The sequence below is a fragment of the Anthonomus grandis genome, chromosome 2, assembly GCF_022605725.1.
Source record: "Anthonomus grandis grandis chromosome 2, icAntGran1.3, whole genome shotgun sequence".
NCBI classification, from domain to species: domain Eukaryota; kingdom Metazoa; phylum Arthropoda; class Insecta; order Coleoptera; family Curculionidae; genus Anthonomus; species Anthonomus grandis.
This window is the reverse complement of record NC_065547.1, coordinates 18,351,228-18,372,744: the sequence shown is the minus strand read 5'-3', so window position 1 is coordinate 18,372,744 and position 21,517 is coordinate 18,351,228. Positions and strand designations below refer to the sequence as shown.

Sequence of the window (21,517 nt, the reverse complement as noted above, 5' to 3'; positions counted from 1 at the left end):
TGATGGATAGATAATGAAACTTAGCAAGGTGAGTGTGTCACATTTTGAACGCCATTAATTTTTATCGACAGTGAATACAATGGCAACCGTTGTTTTAGGGTTTTACTTTTCCGTTTTCCTCTTTATTCTTCTTCAATTGTTGATGGCTGCAGGATTTTGATTTCCCCGAGAAATTGCTGTAAGCTGTGGAGCTGGAGCCAGACTTAGAGCTAGTATTAGAGATTCCCAGTCCAGATAGCCAAGCTACAAATGGAATACATTCACAGCCTCGATTTTGAAGGCCAGCCGTTCATTTCTTGGAGGAATACACAGGCCAGTTTATTCCATTTATTTAAATATTATTAACCATAGATTTGTCTCACATATTTAAATTTTTATTAATATACTTTTAATTACAATTTATTGCTACAAATATTTAATCAATATCATAATTTAGTATGTCAATTTCTTATCTATAATTTTAGTTATTTTTTGTTCAGTATTTTTCAGTACCTTTTTTATTAGTTAAGTAGATATAACTCGGTTAAGGCTAATATGCCTTAGGTAAAAAAGGTTCATGAACTTTCCCCTGCCTAATACAAATATTTACTAAAAACTTTAATAATTGCAATTTATTTTTCAAGTGCTGAAATCTACCTAGTAGCTTAATCATAATTTAAATGTTACTTTTAACAAACTTATTTTATTTAATCATATCAATATTATCCATATTTTAATTTATAATAAATTATTAACATTTAACAGATTAGAAAATGAGGTGTATACATATCTTTGATGTAAATATAATTTGGTTGTATTGTTAAGATATTTTTTTTTGTCTCTTTAAATCTACTTTATCCAGGGTCATTTAATTGTTAATTGAAACCTATATACCAAGTGTTTTTCTTAGTTTTCTTTCATTTATAAAAAAAAAAACTAAGTGGCGCCCTCTTATTTAATAGTTATAATCAAGTTTAGATTTTTTAATAGCCAGTCATAAGTGAACCTTCTAACAATCCCAAGCCTCCAATAATTCTGAGCTACTGTCTGCAAACTCTTGGCAAAATAGTAACACTGTAAAATTAACGCCGCAAGACATTGTTTCGTCCTCCAGCAAATCATAAAATAGATGATATTCTTCGAAATCTCTTCTTTTCAAAAAAATATGCACCCAAAATGTCCTACGCTTTTCTACTGCTTCTACTTCAGCACAAGCTACTGCAATCATAACATCCCCTTCAGAATCTGAGGAACTGCAAATTTTTTGTTAAAAACGCTTAAACGGGAGCTTAATCACAATACTTCTATATGCTTGAATAGTCGAACCACTTTTGAACGTCGTCGTGTCTTCGTTCTGCCGATTGTATGAGCGCTAGTTACCGACTGACCGAGCCGATCCGATTCAGTGGGCGCCCTCCTTTAGACTTTTGTCAATGAGCTTGGAAACGACAATTCGATTATTTTTTAGTAAAAAAGAGCAGGCTCCAACTTAAATTTAGCAATTTATTTTAGTTCTCTAGCATTTATAGTTACTTCACAATTAATTTTCAAAGTTCGAATAAATACGCCATGTTTAATTTTTTCCTTGTACCAGCGCGGCCGGGATGATACGTCACAGGCGCCCAAGTGGACGCGACGACCGACGCTAGCATGTCGACCGCGCACGCTGCTTTGTTAATATTATTATGCATGTTTTTGCTGTTGTTTGTGTTTTTCAAAATGTCTGCTCCACATACCTGCTATAAATATTGTATTGTATTTTAATAAGTTCATATGTACATATGTTCTATGTCGAAAAACGCCTTAGACAAGGAAAATGGTTGGACCGGTATTAGCTTATATTTACAATGTTAACGAAGTGAGCCGAATTTTTCTCGCATTATGGTGACACGTTTACTTGTTTTTGAGTGTATTTTAAGAGATTCTTGGTTTTTTTTAAGTAAAATTTTTAGTTAAATCTATACTTTTTGTATATTACATCAAAGTGGGATGTTCAGTGTTTTGATTTAAATTTCGTAGGAAAAATAATTGCCAGATGAGATTTTTGCAGATTTGGTGGCAAGCAGCTCGTTTCAGGTGCGTGATTACAGGTCCACTTATTTTCCTTGTCTAAGAAAAATGCTTAGTTTTTGAAAAACAGGGTGTCAAAGTAAAAGTTTATTTTTAATTATTTTTGAATAGAATTTATAGTTTTAAAATATTTACGTTTATATAATGGGTAAGTTGTCTGACTGAGCACGAACAAATCCCTGCTCCATTGTAATTAGTCAACAAGCAAAATACGTCAATAATAAAAGTTAAAATGTCAACAAACAAAACCACCCTGTCAAAATAACGCCTGGGCACTAGGCTGTGGCTGGCTGGCTAGCGAGCGCTCTATAATACACCGTCGCGTCGCGTCGGCGTCTATGACGTAGCGCGTAATTGGGACGGAATCTCGGGAGGTATAAAAAAACCCCAGACTAGCAGCCTTATAACTTTTCAAATACTTACCCTAACAACTTGAAATAAACGTCATTGTTCTTATAAACTTATGTTGTATTTATTTTTAGAAAAATATATTTTTTTTTTTTTAATTTTCCAAGCCCATTCCTCGAAAAGTCTTTTGATTTGGAATAGTGGCATTAAGAAATCTTTCTTCATACAACCTTTTTTCTTTCAATGCATTGCAAGACGCAAGACCATACATAAGATGCATATATGCATACTCAATAAACATGAATTCCATATTTCGACTTAATTCAAATTAAATTTACCAAGAATTCCCAAAATCAATAAATTATTAGCGAAATAAAAGATCAATGTGTTAACAACGTGAATGATGGCAAGTTTTGAAAGATAGGTATTTATTTATTATGTATGTACCATATAAACGTTTGCAAGAGTGGTGCGTCTAGAAAACAAAAAATGCCCATAAAAGGATGGAAAAACATTTTTGTTTACATTCCTTTTCAGGTTTTTTTAAGAACCACACTGCATTTTTAAAAACATGTATTGTTCAGATTAAACAACTTAAAATGGAACTTCTCCGTATAACTATCGGATTACTAAAAAAAAGAACATACAACTTGGTTCTTTTTAATTAAAATAAAACGGTGGTTCGTTGATTTTTTTTTCTCCAAAACGGTTAATTTTATCGATAATGAACAAAAGTGCCTTTTCTTTAGTTTAAGGTTCAAGCTACCTATATTTACTATTTCAGAGTCTTGATCATACAGGATGTTAAAAATTTAAGCATTATAATGTCCAACCTAGTCTGGTATTTTACCCTGGTAAAATAAATGAGGTAAATGTATTTTAAGGACTCGTTTTAAGAGTAGTGTTGATCATGTAAAATTTGTATTAAATTATACTACAATTAAAACAAGTTCTTCAAAAGTTATTCAAGAAAACCCGATTTCCAGCGGCATTTCTAAGGGGTCGTATTTTCGTAGGAAGAGCCTATAGGAAATTTTTTTAATGGAAAGTTCCGTATTATTTTTTATTTTCTACTTGACTCGAAGAGTTTTCCCACATTTTCCGGGGCGCCTTGTACTTAGAAAATTGAACGACTAGAATTAGTAAACAACTTTGTTTGGAGTTCAACATGTGCACAGGGGCAAGGGGGGTGTTTTCTTTACCAACATATTCATCGATTCTCTGTTGCCAAGTTTTACATACATTTTCAAAAGAGGAAATTTTAAGCTATATATCAACGCATATAATAACGTTAATTTAACGTTAATATTAATTCTAGCCTTTCAATGTTCCAAGACCCTGTATAATTCAACCTCCTGCTTAAAAAAATACGCCGAAATACGTCAAAAGGTTTGTCAAGGGGGACAACTTTCTTACCTAAAATTACTTCACCCCCTTTCACCCAGGGTCATCCCCTTAAAAATTTTAAATGGCAAGGGGTATCGAGTAATAGCTTGTTTAAAAGGTCTTTCGAAGTCTTTTATTTTGACGTTTGATTTTTTTAAATATGTCGATTCGTTTTTGAGAAAATTAGAAAAACCTTTGTTTATCTTAACTTGTTCAGATAGAAAACAAAAACAGGAAAATATTAGTTTTTATTTCAATAAGTGTTCAAAATATTGCCCGTTTTTGGCCAAACAATGATATAGCCGATGTTCAAATTCCTGACGGACATTTTCAAAAACATATTTGAAACACAATAGATTTCAAATGACCCCATAGAAAAAGTCTAACGGCGTTATAGCAGGAGATCTAGCAGGCCATTATATAGGCCCCCTTCGCCCTATCCATTTATCTGGAAACTCGTCGTCGTCTAGCCGTTGCCGAACGGGAAGAATATAGTGAGGAGGAGCGCTGTCTTGCTGGAAATATATTTCAGCCTCATCAAGTACAAGGTTTCCATCATCATCGATTTGGTTTTCAATGGATTCAGTGATAAGCGGATTGAAGGTATTTTCCAGAATATCCAAATAAATGTCTCCATTTAAATTTCCGTTAATAAATAATAGCCCAATCACTTTATTTCCTAAAGTGCCTGCCCATACATTAATTTTTTGAGGGTACTGGGTATGCTCTTTTACAAATGCATGAGAATTTTCATTGCTCCAATATCTACAGTTATGCTTATTAACAAATCAATTCAGATAAAATGTGCATTCATCGCTAAAGCAGATATTCTTTACATGAATAGTATTATCATTAATCGCTTCGGTCATTTTTTCACAAAACTCAACTCGCCTATCGAAATCGCCTTCGGTTAACTCTTGCAATATTTTCATTTTGAATGGATGAAATTTATGAAGTTTGTTAACTGTGTGAACAGAGCCTAATGAAATAACAGTGGCAGCAATAATTTTGCGTAATGAAGTATTAGGATTTATTCCAAAATGACCCAAAACTTCAACTTAGCCGCTTCATCCAAAATTCGCCAATGATCACGTTTTTTATTTGCAACAGATCCAGTTTCAGTAAACTTAGTAACAAGGTCCAAAACATACCTATGCGAATTTATCTTCTCCGGATGTCTGGCGTTAAACGTGACGGCAGTTTGCCGAGCACATTGATTTTGGGCACCATAAATTAGAATAATTTCCACTCTTTCGGCTAGTGTGTAAACCATTTTGGAAGTAAAATCTTCAATTCAACAAATAAATTTTCACTATTCCAAGACTGTCACAAATGTAACTTACGGCAAAATAAATTATTTATTTTCCTTAGCAACCATAAATAACTAAGCAGGTATAACAATAAATACAGTTCGCCCAAGATATCTGTGTTGATGAAAAGAATGCGGAAAAAAATTCAGGTTGTTAAGTTTTTTCCACGTCTAATCTTCGGAATTGCTAGACTGAATTTTAGATTTGGCAAACCCTAACGGGCAACATTTTGAACACTTATTAAAGTAAAAACTGATATTTTCATGTTTTTGTATTCTATCTGAACAAATTAAGATAAACAAAGATTTTTCTAATTTACACTTATTGAAATAAAAACTAATATTTTCATGTTTTTGTTTTCTATCTGAACAAGATAAACAAAGATTTTTCTAATTTTCTCGAAAACGAATCGACCGATTTAAAAAAATCAAACGTCAAAATAAAAGACTTTGAAAGACCTTTTAAACAAGCTATTACTCGATACCCCTTGCCACTTAAAATTTTTAAGTGGCAGTAATTTTAGGTTAGAGTTGTCCCCCTTGACAAACCTTTTGACGTATTTCGGCGTTTTTCTTTTAAACAGTGGTTTTCGATAAATCCGTGGTGGGAAGTTTTCAAATGAACACCCTGTATAATATATATTTTTTTTAATGGTAAACACAAGCACAAGAGAAAAGTCCTATATCACTCTTGGAGTGGTGCTTGCGCGAAGATATTTGTGGGCATTTATCTTGAATCGCTGTAGGTTGTATGCGTCGGGAAATATGTGAGGTGGAAGCCCGTTCCACAAAGAAGATGTTCTCCAGATGAATGAGTCCCGATACAGCGTTAATTTTATCGATAATGAACAAAAGTGCCTGTTCTTTAGTTTAAGGTTCAAGCTACCTATATTTACTATTTCAGAGTCTTGATCATACAGGATGTTAAAAATTTAAGCATTATAATGTCCATCCTAGTCTGGTATTTTACCAGTGTACAGCGACGTCCTTAGGGTAGGCAGGTGGACTCGATGTTGATGAGCCGCAACTGCTAGACGCGTCCTTCTTGTCGGAACAGCCCTGGGTGGAATCAGGCCTGCCAGCTCAGAGGACCACTTACCATGATAATAACGGTAGAATAAACAGAGATCAGCCACCTTTCTCCTGTGCTCCAGACTATCCAGACTCTTTGTCGATAAGACGAATAGCTCTCTTCTGTATAGAATTCAGCAGGTTTAAACTATGCTTGGGTGCAGAGCTCCAGACATGCGAGCAATACTCGAGGGAAGGGCCTTATAAAGAGTCAGCAGCTGTTCTGGTGTATACAGTTTTTTCGTTTTGAAAAGCACTCCGAGTTTTTTGGAAGCCGCCCTGGCGACCTCGGCAACGTGGTCACGCCAAGACACACTGTTGGTGACCTCGACTCCTAGAAGATGTAAAGATGATTTCATTGGCAATGTTTTCCCTGCCATAACCAGCTCCGGGCCACCAAGGTTAGTCTTCATGGTAAATACTGCAGCCTGCGTTTTTTTAGCGTTAAAATTGACCAAATTGTTATCGCCCCATTCCAAGATTGCTCTAATATCGTTGTTGGTTGAAGCTACTTGTTGCTGCCTAATATTCTGAGAACTTGCAGTTGTCGTTGGTTTGGCGGACTTAAAAGTGGAAATAAGTGTGCTATCGTCCGCAAAGCTGTAGATTGGATTGACAGTGGTTCCTAGCAAATCGTTGATATATACCAAGAAAAGGGTGGGGGATAGAATGCATCCTTAACGGACTCCAGCATTAATGTTAAATTTGTCAGGGAGGTATCCATCGACGGCTACTTCGATTGTTCGTTGTTCAAGAAAACTTTTGATCCAATTCAATAATGAGTTTTGTATGCCGATTGAGGAGAGCTTGGTTAGTAGTCCCTCATGCCACACTCTGTCAAATGCCTTGGAAATGTCAAGAGCGACTGAGCGGGACTCGCCGTGCTTCTCCATGGCCTCCGTCCACAAGTGTGTGACGAAGGCCAGAAGATCGCCGGTGGATCTAAGCTTTCGGAAGCCGTATTGATGATCGCTATTGCAATCTTATACGCAAAAAAATATTGCTAGTAAGTTTCATTATTTCACAAATTAATACCTAGTAGCTAGCTCCTATATAATCCCGAATATTAGAAGGGTATAATTCTTATTAAAAAGCTCAATTATTCTAAAAGCAAATAACCAAAAAATACCTATTTATTTCTTAAAAATAAAGTAAAAAATATTATGACTCAATAATGAATGAATATTTTTAAATTTCCAGTAAAAACAATTGAATCTGGAAAGCCCATAATATCATATATTAGGCGCTTGAATGTTTTTAAGCTTATTACTTGAGCCCACTAAAATTTTTTGGCCCGTTACATATAGGTTATATACCCGTTACCAAAAAAACTTTACCGGATTTTGTCCACACAAAGTTTTTAAATAAGATAAGGCAGTACTTAATTGACTTATTTCCTTTTTGATACTTTCAAAATCTCCCTATCAGTTCCGCGAGACTTTTAAATTTGTTGGCATAAGATCTATCCCCTACCTGACTAAAAGTTGCAATTTTGCCCTGTTCGTTCTTGAAGCTGTCAAAGCCAGATGCAAATCTCGACTCCATTTGATCCATGTGGTTATTTATTTGTTACAAATCCCGAGTGTGTTTTTTAGCAGCCTCTTCTGCCCTTGTTCTACCCATTACTACAGACTTACTAGCACTAACTTTTACAGAAAAATACAATTTTAAATGAGGATTTGATATTGAAAACTGAGTTTTATTATGAGACCACCGGTACCAGTACTACCTAATGCAACAAAAAAAGCAAAAAAATATTCACAAAACAACATTTAATAAAACGTCTTCGTCATACTTTTTTATAAAATATCTATTTGATTTACAATTACCTACATTTTTAAAAGACGAAGATTCTTGAACTTTTTAACCGATCTATTTATTTTATTAAATTTAAGAGAGATATTATGTACTTAGAACGTTAAATACATAGGCATTCAATGTTCTAAGGATATGAATACTTTTTTAAATCCCGTGGAAAAATATGTCTTAAATCAGAATGCTTTCTTAATGTTAATTCCTCCTAGTCCTAATGTATGCCGGTTTATCTGCTAAGTGAGCATTTTTCTCTAGTTAGTATTTTTTTAATAAATAAAATTCTCTACTTACCGTTAATGCTATATACTACTAACTACTGCATTTAGAACTATTTATTAAATAACCGGTTAAAAAAGTTTTTGAAATCATGTTAATACCTATATCCCAAGGCTCATTTATGAAGGCCATATATTAGACAGATGTAGCGTTTTATTTTTCTATTCCTTATTTTCACTAACGCTCCATTGATATTTCATTAATTTCAACAATTATATTAATAATTCTAGTCAACTTCTTTTATTCATATTTCTTTAAATTCACACTCAATGACACATTACTACTGTAACGCATCACTCTCTTAATTATTCATGGTTTCTGTTGACGGTCCGTCACCCTTCTGGTTGTTCCTTATTAATGTTTTCTCTGATTGGCTGATATTGACAACTCAGGCGAAAGGTGGGGTCGTTACTGATTTAGTCGGTACTGCATTCATTTTTCGAGGACTTGTTCCCGTGTTGCAAGTAGAAGCGCACGTAAAAGGCCAGTTTTTTATTTCCGAAGTTTGTGAAGCAGGAAGTGGCCAATATGGTTTATAATATATATATATATATATATAGTCCTTAGTCTTGTTCCTTTAGGGAACCGTTTATTTCATAATTCAGGGCTGGGATTCTAAAATCACGATTCGACACGATTACTCGATATGACTGATTCTAAATAAAATTTTCAGTCGTGAGCGTCTTGCGGATTGCATATTTTTTAACAATTTGTCGACGACACGCTTGGATATATCGTACACATCAGACTATATAGCTTCTTCCTTTTTTAATACATGCATAATGTAACAGCTTCCTTTTTTAAACGTATTTGTTTCATTTATTATTTACCAATAGTCATACCAAGCATTTCTAGTTATTATAAATATTATCTGATACCAGGTTTTCATTGGTATATCAAGAAGCTTTCTTAAACACAACAACTAATAGATTTAATTCAACCCTATTTTCCACAACCTTCTGTTAATAATAGAGGCAGAGGAAATAGAGTTACCATTGAATGGGCAGTTTTAGTACATATATCAAGATTTTATGCCACATATTGTTACCAAAGAAGCATTGGACAAGATTTTAAATTTGAAATTAGCGAAACTACTACAAGTCATTGGATCCATAAAATTACTGAAATTATTGACAATCACCTTGCTGACCGATTCATTAATTTTTCAAATATAAGAGATTAGAGAAATTATTAAATTAACATTTATAGAGAGATCCAATTTCCCTGGTGTTCTAGGTCCTATTGATTGCACACATGTTGCCATATTAAAACGTTTAAACATACCAAAAGTGGATGAAGACAACAAGTTTAATTTTATCATTTTCCAATAGATAGTGGTGGTTTTAAACGACATTTTTTTATTTTAAAGAAATAATATAGGCATATATTTAAATAAAAAAACATGGCGAAAAAAATTAACAAAATAAATGAAAATTCTTAGTGTTTATCAATAGAAAAGACTTGAATTGACGTTTCCATCGGTCAAATATTAGGGAAAATAACAAATATATACCAAGAAACCTAAATCAAATCGAATAAAACGAGTTTAGCCGACCGAATTTGAAGTCGTGATCGTATCGAGATCGAGTCGTGATTTTAGAATCCCAGCGCTGGTGCAGGATGCCCAAGATTTTGATGGATAGATAATGAAACTTAGCAAGGTGAGTGTGTCACATTTTGAACGCCATTCATTTTTATCCACAGTGAGTGCAATGGCGATCGTTGTTTTAGGGTTTTATTTTTCCGTTTTCCTCTTTATTCTTCTTCAATTGTTGATGGCTACAGGCTGTTGATTTCCCCGGGAAATTGCTGAAAGCGGTGGAGCTGGAGCCAGAGTTAGAGCTAGTATTAGAAATTCCCAGTCCGGATAGCTAAGCTACAAATAGCATACATTCACAGCCTTGGTTTTGAAGGCTAACCGTTCATTTCTTAGAGGAATATACAGGCCAGTTTATTCCATTTATTTAAATATTACTAACCATAGATTTGTCTCACTTATTTAAATTTTTATTAATATACCTTTTATTTCAATTTATTGCTACAAATATTTAATCAATATCATAATTTAATACGTCAATTTCTTATCTATAATTTTATTTATTTTTTGTTCAGTATTTGTCAGTACTTTTTTTGGTAGTTAAGTAGATATAACTCGGTTAAGGCTGATATGCCTTAGGTAAAAAGGTTCATGAAATAGTCCATAAAAAGTTCCCCTGCGTACTACAAATATATACTAAAAATTTTAATTATTGTAATTTATTTTTCAAGTGCTGAAATCTACCTAATAGTGAAATCATAATAAATTATTAACATTTAACAGATTAGAACATGAGGTGTATACATATCTTTGATGTAAATATAATTTGGTTGTATTGTTAAGATATTTTTTTTTTGCCTCTTTAAATCTACTTTAACCAGGGTCATTTAATTGTTAATTGAAACCTATATACCAATTGTTTTTCTTTCTTAGTTTTCTTTCATTTAAAAAAAAAAAAGTGGCGCTCTCTTATTTGATAGTTATAATCAAGTTTATATTCTTTAATAGCCAGTCATAAGTGAACCTTCGAACAATCTCAAGCCTCCAATAATTCTGAGCTACCGTCTGCAAACTCTTGGCAAAAATACTGTAAAGTTAACGCCACACAGAAAGCCAGTTCTGCATTACATATTTTCAAAATTGTTAGTTGTGATTGTCTATAAAAGGCGTTAAAATCGAAAAGTGCTCATACTATTTTGTCTAAAATTAATACTTTATGAGTAAAAAAAACGCGTTTCACAATTATAATTAAGATCTCTCGAGGTGTAAAGCCTTTCTTATTACTTGCTTGGTTCAGATTTCTAAGCCTGAATAAAATTTGAACACAGGTATACGAAAACAAAACAGGTAAAAATTATTAAATCTCCACCCTAAATGGAACACGCTTCATCTTATAACTGCCTTTCTTGATAACGTTAGTCTTTCTAGTGGGTTAGTACAATATAATAATACTTTATATACAACGCATATTACTTGTCACGTCTATCGCGTGACATTGAAGAAATATAAAGAGCAAACAGATTTAAATAAAATCTATATTGTTATGATGAATTAATTAGTGAGCTTTGTTGGGTTAGCCCTAAAAACAATATTTCATAAGCTTCTTCATATTATTGTTATTAAGATTATTGTCTTATTCTTTATCTCATTCTCTTCTAAGCAAATAAATATATTTTCTTTTTCTTTTCCATAATTGAACGTATCAGACAGTATTCTAAATTGACAATTAAATAGCGACGTAATTCCCAACCAAATACGTATCAAAAAAAATTAGTCTGATCTACGATCTTTCTATGCCAGAAGAAATAAAATTTCAATAACTGATCGATTTAAAAATCAATTTATTTATGTGGGTTCAGTTTGGTCTATACTTAATTATAAATTGATACCATGATCCTATAAAATAAAAATTACAGATCTTGAAGTCCACAACACATACAATTGAATTTAGTTATCCAGCCTATTACGATATAAACAAAGAAAAATAGCACAATAAAAATAAAATGCTGCAAATTTTATATGCATTAATGTTTCATAAAAATAGAAAGAAAAGATAATTGCATGAAACGACATTAACATTCTGGGCTCTTACCGTTTTTTTTACAAATGTAGTTCATTCCCTATGTTTCCTTTTTTTATGCTTAATCAAAGAATTTTTAGTATTAAACTTCATATCACATAGATCGCAGTCGAACTCCTTATAATTCGAATGAGTTCTTAAATGTTCCTCAAACTTACTTGCAATTATTTTCTTACAACTATTGCATTTATTTGTTTTTATAGTCCCATCGTGACATTTCATATGTGCATCCAAATTTTTTTGTGACACAAACTTTTTTTCACATCCGGCACATGCATAGTTTTTAATTCCTTTGTGGTTGTTCACATGTGCTTCATGGTATTCCTTCCTCACAAAACCTTTTTGACATATTGTGCAAATATAGGGCAGTCTTTTCAGGTGGCTTTTAAGATGGAAATTCAAGTTACTTAGAGTTTTGTATGATTTATCACATTTATTGCAAGAAAATTTTTTTTCCGTGCTATGGCTCATCATGTGACTTTTATAATCAGATGCCTTTACAAATCCTATGTTACAAATTGAACAAATAGCTATAAATTTTTTATCATGTTTCAACTTTATGTGACTTTTTAATTTAGTTGATGAGGCAAATTTCTTTTTGCAATGTATGTGTTTACATTCAAAGGGCAGCAAACCTGAGCAAAAATTTTCATGTTCCTTTAAATGATATTTAGTGCGAAACAATTTATTACAATATTTACTAGAACATTTAAAAGCTTTTATAAAAGAAATCTGATTTTTGTGAATTTTTATATGGTTTTTGAATTGCTTTATAGAGATAGATATTTTTCCACATAACTCACACAAATATTTATGTAAATGTCCTTTGATATGACTTTTTAAAAGGCTTTTTACAGACAAAACTATTTTACATCTTTTACATTTATATCTACCATATTTTCTCTTTGTATTCTTTGTATGAGTTTCGTTGGGAATATTGTAGTTTGGTGGGCGATTTATTTTAAATTTATTCATTAGATCTTTAACCCGTCCCTCAATCTTTAATTGTAAATGATCTATAGAATTTACCAAGCCTAAGCAATCATTGCATAAATAATTGTTTTCAGAAAAAATTGTTTTACCAATAAACTCTGATATTTTTTCTTTAACTGGTACCTGACTCGACATTGTAAGCGGATATTTCTCATTTAGTACATAAAATTGTAAACCCACAGCAGTATACTGCATGTTACAGATTAGACATACCGATGTTTGATATAAAATCTTTGTGTCTTGTTCTTCACTGAGGTCTGAAGTTGAATCTTCTACAACAATATCACTTTCTTCATTTGAAGCTTCGCTATGATGCTCCAAAATCTGCAAGTCTAAAAAAAAGTTGGAATAAAAAAAAAACGAACAATTAAATTCTTATTTGTTTTAAAACTATAGACCATTTATGGTTCATCTATCGTTTACTAACATATAGGACGGCACGCATACGAAGGCTTCTTCAGAGTAAATAATAAACAACAGTAAATAATATTTAACAATAATATTTGTTTTATTAATTAAAATGATACATTATTTTTTAAATGAAATTCCTAAAGGCTACTTAGTAAATAGGATGAAAAACATAACCAGTGTTAAAGCGCCTCTACAAAAAAAATTGATATTTTAAAAACATTCTTCATATTCAACGAAAACCGTTGTTACATCCGGAACAAACATTAATTTTATTAACAGGGGCAGGAAATATTAAACGATTGTTGATCAAATCAAAACAATTCTCAAAACTCGTAAAGTCTCATATGATTAAATCCATAGATTATTACTTCTTAGATACTATTATAAAAATATAAATACGTTAATTGTTCTCCTAGTTTTTGTACTGTTTTATTAGTATTCTGTAGTTAAAGTTGATTCGTAGGGTTTATTTAGGGCTCTACTTACGTTTGGTTTATTATTTTTATCTAGTGTTTAGTTTTTAAGTAGTTTATTTTGTTTGAGAGCCCCATTTTGGCCCCAATTTAGGTTATTTAGGTTATATTATTGTAAATCCGTGTAGTTTTAATCAGTTTTACCTTGGAAACAATTAAACGACAGTCAAGACCAGTGTTTTTGACATTGACAATAAAAGTTTGTTCGTGAATTTCGTTACAATTGGTGTCAGAAGTAAAGGATATTAGGAAGCTCATTTTAGTGGATCCGAGAAATTGATGGAGCTGCTATTAAGGAAGTTTGACGAGCCAAAAGTAAAACAAGAAGAACGAGAGCGTAAACAGAGATGAAAGATGACCTAAAGAAAGAAAATGAAGACCTGATTCGAACCATGAAAGATGACTTACTGAATTTAAAAGATAATCTTAAAAAGGAGAGGGACGAACGAGGCAGAAAACAAGAGGAACGAGTTTTACAACTCAGAGAAAATCTGGAGATGATTCAGAAACAATTAATGACTAACTTTGAAGCAACAGTGGAAGAAGATTTGGGGCAAATACAAAAAAAGATCCAAGAACTAGAGATGAAAGTAAAACGGACTCCTCTTCATCTCGACCCTGGAATGTAAACAATGATGAAATTAAAGCCACCAAAATTCGACGGCAAAGAAGCATGAAGTACCTACTTGAATCAATTTGAAGCCGCTGCTAGGGGAAATCGCTGGGATAACGAAGAAAATGCAATCAATCTTAAGCTAAGCCTTAGAGGAGAAGCTACAGAAATATTAAGAATGGTGCCATCTGAGGATCAGCTCAATTTCGACGTACTGGTGCGTACCTTAGAGATGAGATACGGTGAAGCCCATCTACAACAAGTGTTGGATTTCAATTGAGCCTGGTGGCTCAATTGAAATCTAGAAGACAACAACCCGAGGAAGGATTCCAACAGTTTGAGGCCGATGTTGCTCGATTAGTAAATCTGGCTTACAGCCCCAACAGAGTTCCGAGAACAAATTTCTATAAATTGTTTTATTGACGGAGTTCGAGATCCAGATCCAGATCGTAGCTCACTGTAGACTTTCAGCACCACCCAATTTAATTCTGGAGTCTGCGGATGGAAAAAGGATCCCGATTCTTGGATTGCATAAAGCTACAGTCACCATTGGCTTAACAACATTCCAACAGCCAGTACTAGTGGCAGAAATCATGGATGATGTCATATTAGGATTGAATGTTATGAATGCTCAGCAGTTTAAAATGGATGTATATAACCGGATATTGACGACGAGAAATGAAGGGATTTTTATGCACCACCGATATGAAGATAAAATAAATACCAGTCGTTAAGTTATTCAAGGATATTACCATCCCAGCAAATTCAGAGGTGGTGGTTAATGCTACAACTGGAGGAAAAGAGGGAGAATCTGTTTTGATTGAGCCCATGGAAAACTGCAAACTATATGGTCAAGGAATTTTTCTAGCCAAGACGTTATCTACGCAGAAGAAATCTACTGTTTTGGTTCGAATGGTAAATTTAAAAGGATATGATCAACACCTGAAACAAGGAGAAAACATTGGCGTATGCTCTAAAGTAGTGGCAGTCATGAAAAATGCTGATAGTAGTCGTTATTCAAACAGAACTTTTCCTGTATGTTTACAAAACCTATTTGAAGAATCTTCTACCAATTTAACCATGGACCAGTGTAGTAAATTGCGACGTCTTCTTGAAGAAAACTAAGATGTGTTTTCCTTGCACGATAATGACCTGGGAAGAACTGATTTGGTGCAACATCGAATTGACACTGGAGACAATGCTCCGATTAAACAAACGCCTCGAAGGATTCCGATAGCTAAACAAGGAGAAGTTTCCTCAATGCTTCAAGAAATAAGCACACAAGGAGTGATAGAACCTTCTCAGAGTCTTTGGACATCTCCAGTAGTACTAGTGAAGAAAAAGGATGGATTCACCAGATTTTGTGTAGACCATCGGCGACTGAATGACATTACCAAGAAAGACAGTTATCCCCTACCAAGAATTGACGACACCCTGGACACGGTATCAGGTTCACAATGGTTCTCAACACTCGATCTAAAGAGTGAATGCTGGCAGGTAAAGATGCACCCAGAAGATAAGGAAAAGACCGTATTCTCGACTGGAACAGGACTTTGGCAGTTTACAGTCATGCCCTTTGGACTCTGCAATGCTCCAGCTACCTTTGAAAGACTTATGGAAACAGTGTTACGTGGAATGACTTGGGAATCATGTTTAGTTTATCTAGATGACGTCATCATACTGGGAAAAACATTTGAAGATCATTTGAAGAATATTCAAAAGGTATGTGTTAAGCTCCGAGAGGCCAGAAGCTAAGTCCTAAAAAATGCTGCTTATTTCAAAAAGAAGTTAGATACCTTGGCCATGTAATATCAGAAAATGGTGTCAAGACTGATCCAGATAAAGTAAAAGCAATCAAAAATTGGTCACGGCCCACTGACAAACACCAGTTAAGAAGCTTTCTGGGCCTTTGTACCTATTACAGCAGATTTGTAAGAAATTTCGCTAACCTTGCAAAGCCACTACATAAGCTCACGCAGGACAAAATGGTATTTAGTTGGTCAACAGACGGCGCAGAAGCATTTCAACGGTTAAAAAGAGCACTGTGCACATCTCCAATTTTAACATATCCGATTCCTGTACAACTTTTATTTTGGATACCGATGCAAGCAATGTTGGAATTGGGGCCGTTCTACCACAAAAATATGAAGATGGCGAGCAAGTGATAGCTTATTGCAGTAAAACGTTATCAAAACCAGAAAGAAACTATTGTGTCACCAGAGGAGAGCTATTGGCAGCAGTTAAAGCTATTGAACATTTCCATAAATATTTGTATGGTCAACGATTTATCCTTAGAACTGACCATGCTTCGCTGAAATGGCTGTTTCAGTTTAAAAACCGCGAAGGACGAATAGCAAGGTGGCTTCAACGATTACAAGAGTATGACTTTACAATAGAACATAGGAAAGGCGAATATCACCAAAATGCCGATGCTTTATCAAGAAGACCCTGTATTGAAACATGTCAACATTGTTTTAAAAAGGAATCAAAACAGCATCCAGAGATATTTACTTGTAATCGTATTGGCCTTCACAGTTCTAAAGAGTAGGATGTAGCTAGTTCATTCCAGGATCAGTGTGATGACCCAGTATTTGGTCTTATTTACGAACTGAAATCTCGAGAAATTTCAAAACCAGAATGGAAAGATATTTCTGGCAAATCTGCAGAACTAAACGCTTATTGGTCTCAATGGAACTCGTTGGTTATAAAAGATGGATTGTTAAAAAGAGTCTGGAAGAGCGTAGATGGAAAAGAAAAGATATATCTGACAGTCCTTCCTCACGGATTCCAGAAGTTCTTGAAGCTGTTCATGGCGGTATCGGCGGAGGACATTTTGGAGTTAGTAAGACCTTGGCAAAAGTGAGAGAACCATTTTACTGGCTGAACAGTGCCGACAGTGTAAGCAGTGTTTGTCAAGCCCTTGCTTGACAAATACTACTTACAACCCAACCCAACCCGGACAAGAGGAAAGATGATGCAGTATCTTGTTGGTGCACTCTTTAAACGAATTGCCATAGACGTAGCAGGACCCTTTTCTACTAGTAGCTTCAGAAACCGATATGCTCTTGTTGCTATGGATTACTTTAGTAAGTGGCCCGAGGTTTATCCGATTCCAAACCAAGAAGCAACGACAGTAGCTGAAGTGCTGTTCCAGAACTTGATTTGTCGATTTGGTGTACCCAGAGAGATACATTCAGACCAAGGAAGGAACTTTGAGTCACAAATATTCCAACAAGTATGCCAGTTGCTGGGAATCAATAAGACAACAACCCCCCCTGCAAATTATTTACAGAAATACAAATACAAAATGTATTCCATTCAAACCATGGATTTTGCCTTTTAAAACCTACCGTATAACCTAAAGGTTCTAGAAGAGAATTTGGAATTTCCTAATGACTTAAGTAACGACCTTGGTCACTCAGTATTATGTACTGCGGCCATACAATCGAAGATTCGATCGGAATATCAGAGGGCGAAACCAAACCTTTATTAAAGACGATAAGAACTATTCCATTGGGGTTACTAGAAGAAAGAGAACTGAACATGTAGCAGTAAATCTATGGAACAGAAAGTCAACTGGTACCACCCAGCGGGGAAGTTTTAGTGGGTCACCGGGGACGAAGTCCTACACTGCCCTGCTTAGGCAAGTTGCCCTAACTGCTAAATAGTAGTCAGACTTATGTTGAAGCTGTTTATTTAATGACAAAGTTAACATAAGCTTCGATCTGGTATTACCACTACTGCAACTGGCTCCCGACATCTATAATAATAAATAAACATTTATAAAAAAACATGTCGATAATAATTAATAGTAATACTTAAATCTAAAGGTAATTATTACTTACCGTAAATATCTATTATTTCTTATATAAATATCTTGCTCGTTTACACTTACTTATATGTAACTTATTTTTAAATGCGTTTAATTTTGTATTAAACGTTCGGGAAGTTGGTTTAACATACATAGCCAGAAATTAGTTGTTATTCAAAATTAACATAAGTGTTAATTTAAAGTTATGTACAATCATTTTGGCGGGAAGTCTGTCAACCGTAAAAATAATTGTCATGCTAGGCAAATTTGTCCTATGTGAAGCAGTTAGGACATTGAACCTTAAGATATCAGTTATTTTGCTAAAGAAATATGTCCTATATGTACCGGGTGTACAACTAAGAGAGGTCGCCGGCCATATCTGAGTAACTACTCATCGCACAGCGTAGGGAAAAAAATATTTCTGATAAAAGCGGCAAAGAGAAATTGCTGGAAATTATTTACAAGCTCGTACGATAACCGCTAGGGGGCGTAATACAACATTGAAATAGAAAATATTGGTTTTTATTGAAAATATTCAAAGTAAATCGTAAAAAAGAATGCTGCCATTTAAAAGTATTATAAATTCTAAACATTTTTTATTTCAAACTTTTTTTTCTAATCTGTCAAATAATAGGTGGGGGAAGGGTTGAATATTTATATCTAAAATTCTTGATAACTTTGGATTGGACGAATTTCAACGAGCTTACTTTTGTTTTAAAGGATAATTATTAGGCTTTTATGTGGTATAATTACTTAGCCGTTTTAGTTGTTTTGTTGAGCGCTGGAGGGCGGTTTGTTTTAATTTGTACTTTTTCAGCGATTTTCTGGCAAATATTAAATACAACGATATAATTTTTTTTACTTAAGCATGAAAAAACATAAAAACTGGCGCAAACCGCAACTCGATATCTTATTTTATTCCGAAATTATAAATTAAAATGTTTTTGAACAATAAAAATAAAACTCCAGAACTCAAATTTTCGTAATAAATAAATTGTTTTATATTTTTAATAGTGTCTTAGATGCTCAAACTGTTTTCCTTCATTTTCAATATACAGTCGAAGTCGTTGCGTCGTTGACAGAACCGCTGTCTGGATTTGGATTTTGTTTTGGGTGGGGTGACAAAAACTAAATCTTTAATCCTTCCCCACAGATAAAAATCTAGAACAGTCAGATCTGGGGATCGAGCAGGCCAAGTAAAAATACTTCCTCTTCCTACCCACAAACGATATTGTCTAGTTAAGTATTGACGAGCTTGAACGGCAAATGTAGTGTAAATTGAAATATTTTTTTCCCTATGCTGTGGGATGACTGGTTACTGAGATATGGCCGGCGACCTCTCTTAGTTGTACAACCGGTACAGATAGGACTTTTTCACGTAGTAAAATCCATTTAAGACAATTCGTTTTAGGAATCCTTGCAGTTTTAGCAGTTAGGCCAAAATGAATAGTACTATTTCGGGTATTTCAAATACACATAGGGCTTTCTCGTTTAGTAGGCCGAAAGATTATTGCCATTTACGTGCAAACCCGTCTTAACCTTAAAAATCATTTTTTGCAGTTGGGGGTTGCTGAGCTACCGGTGTTCATAACGAAGTTTTTCGCCGATAAAAAAAACGATCTTGGTTATTCGTACAAATCCTACAAATTATTTTGCTCTATTATATCCTATTACATGTACCGAATAATTAGTGTTAGTATAACGTATTGTGGATACTGCACATCATTTTTTTAAATTAAAAGCAATTCAATGGTTCCTTTTTTGCAGGAACAACAATGTCCCATCCATAAGTTAACTGTTAACTACCTACTCTACCTTGGAGCCTTCTTTGTCCAATACTATCTCCACTTCATCTGAACCTTAATGATTATTTTGTAAATGTGGCAAATAATGTAATGAGTACCATAACTCCTTCCCATGATCCACTTTCATATCTTCCCATTGCAAATGAGAATTTCCACAGTTTTTTCTTTACGCCTGTAGTGTTACCAGAGCTTTGAAGTTCAATTAGGGAAATCAAAAACAAAGGCTCTTCTGGAATTGATGGACTTACTCTCAAAATATTTTCAAATCTGCCCGAATGTACAGGGTGGCCAAATAAGCGAGGTAAGCGGTTGTATCTCCGGACCTGTACATCTGGCAACAATGGAATTTTTTTTATTATTATAAAATAGTCCATGAGAAAATTCTGGAAATTATTTTTAAGTTTCGTATTTCACAAGTTCCGTATTTTGCAAGAGGGCGCAACTAAAAATAAATAAACGAAACGTCTTTTTCTCCGAAAACTTAAATATTAACCTATACTTTTGATATTATTTTTAGTAAGCCTAGATAATTTGCTATAATTTTGGTTTATGAATTATTGACGTACGAACGATAGTAGGGGTAAGGGAAGCTATTGAAAGTGGAATCATTAAAATCGGTGTAAATTCTAAACCACTTATTCCATTTGAGCAATTCAAAATTTATTTGCAAGATAAATGTAGCTGCTTTAAAAGTTTGATCTCATCCCTACCCTATACTTCCTAATAAAACCGCCAGAGGGCGCAGTTTGTAATAATTCCAGTTTTTTTCATTTTGCTCCAAAAATTCAAATTTAATGGTATATTTTTGACATCATATTTAAAAAGTAGATAAAATTTGCAAAAATACTGTGAAAACCGCACCGTGATATATTTGCTTGTTTTAAAGTTATAGCGAATTAAATTCTTTTACGCACCGAGTCCAAACTTATGTACCGCCATCTAGCGCTCGGCCTCTAGTTAACGTATAGTAGGCGGCAAAAACAAAAGAATTTATTAGATGCCAGTTTAAATCTGTTTTCAATTTTCTTTGCTCGATTTTTTGTAAAATGCCTTTGACAAATAATGAAGCTGTGGATTTGATTGCGGTTTTCTTTGAGTGCTTTTAAAATGCAGCAATAGCTGAAAGACCGGATGCCCTTCGGTATCCAGATCGCCGCCATTATGGCAGAAGAATTTTTCCACGGTTGGTACAGCGACTACGCGATACTGGGAGTTTTAGTCGGCCCAAATTTAGAAGGCGTCGCGCTACTAAAAGAACTGAAGAAAATATTATTGATGTGTTGGCCTACGTAGAGTTTAATAGGCATATTGGAACTCGTGCGTTATCTTTAGATTTGGGAATAGCTCGAACTACTGTTATATATATGTAAAAATATACTTATACTAAGACCACAGGTAATACATCTTTTTATTATAGTTTTCTTCTCGAATATAGGCATTTCTTTTTATTTTAAGGCTACACCCTTTCCATATAATCCTACATCAAGCTCTAAACGAACGTGATTTTGAGCGCCGAATTAATTTTTGCCAATGGATACTA

General features: G+C 34.0%; 1 protein-coding gene across 1 annotated transcript in view; it reads right to left on the bottom strand.

The window, feature by feature from the left end:
• Positions 1-11,615: 11,615 nt before the first annotated feature.
• LOC126750072 (zinc finger protein 431-like) overlaps positions 11,616-21,517 on the bottom strand; it is a 43,019-nt gene continuing 33,117 nt past the window's right edge. The window contains exon 2 of the mRNA XM_050459572.1: positions 11,616-13,196. Within this exon, the coding sequence (XP_050315529.1) occupies positions 11,905-13,196 (1,292 nt within the window). The 3' untranslated portion in view covers positions 11,616-11,904. The remainder of the gene's footprint in view (positions 13,197-21,517) is intronic.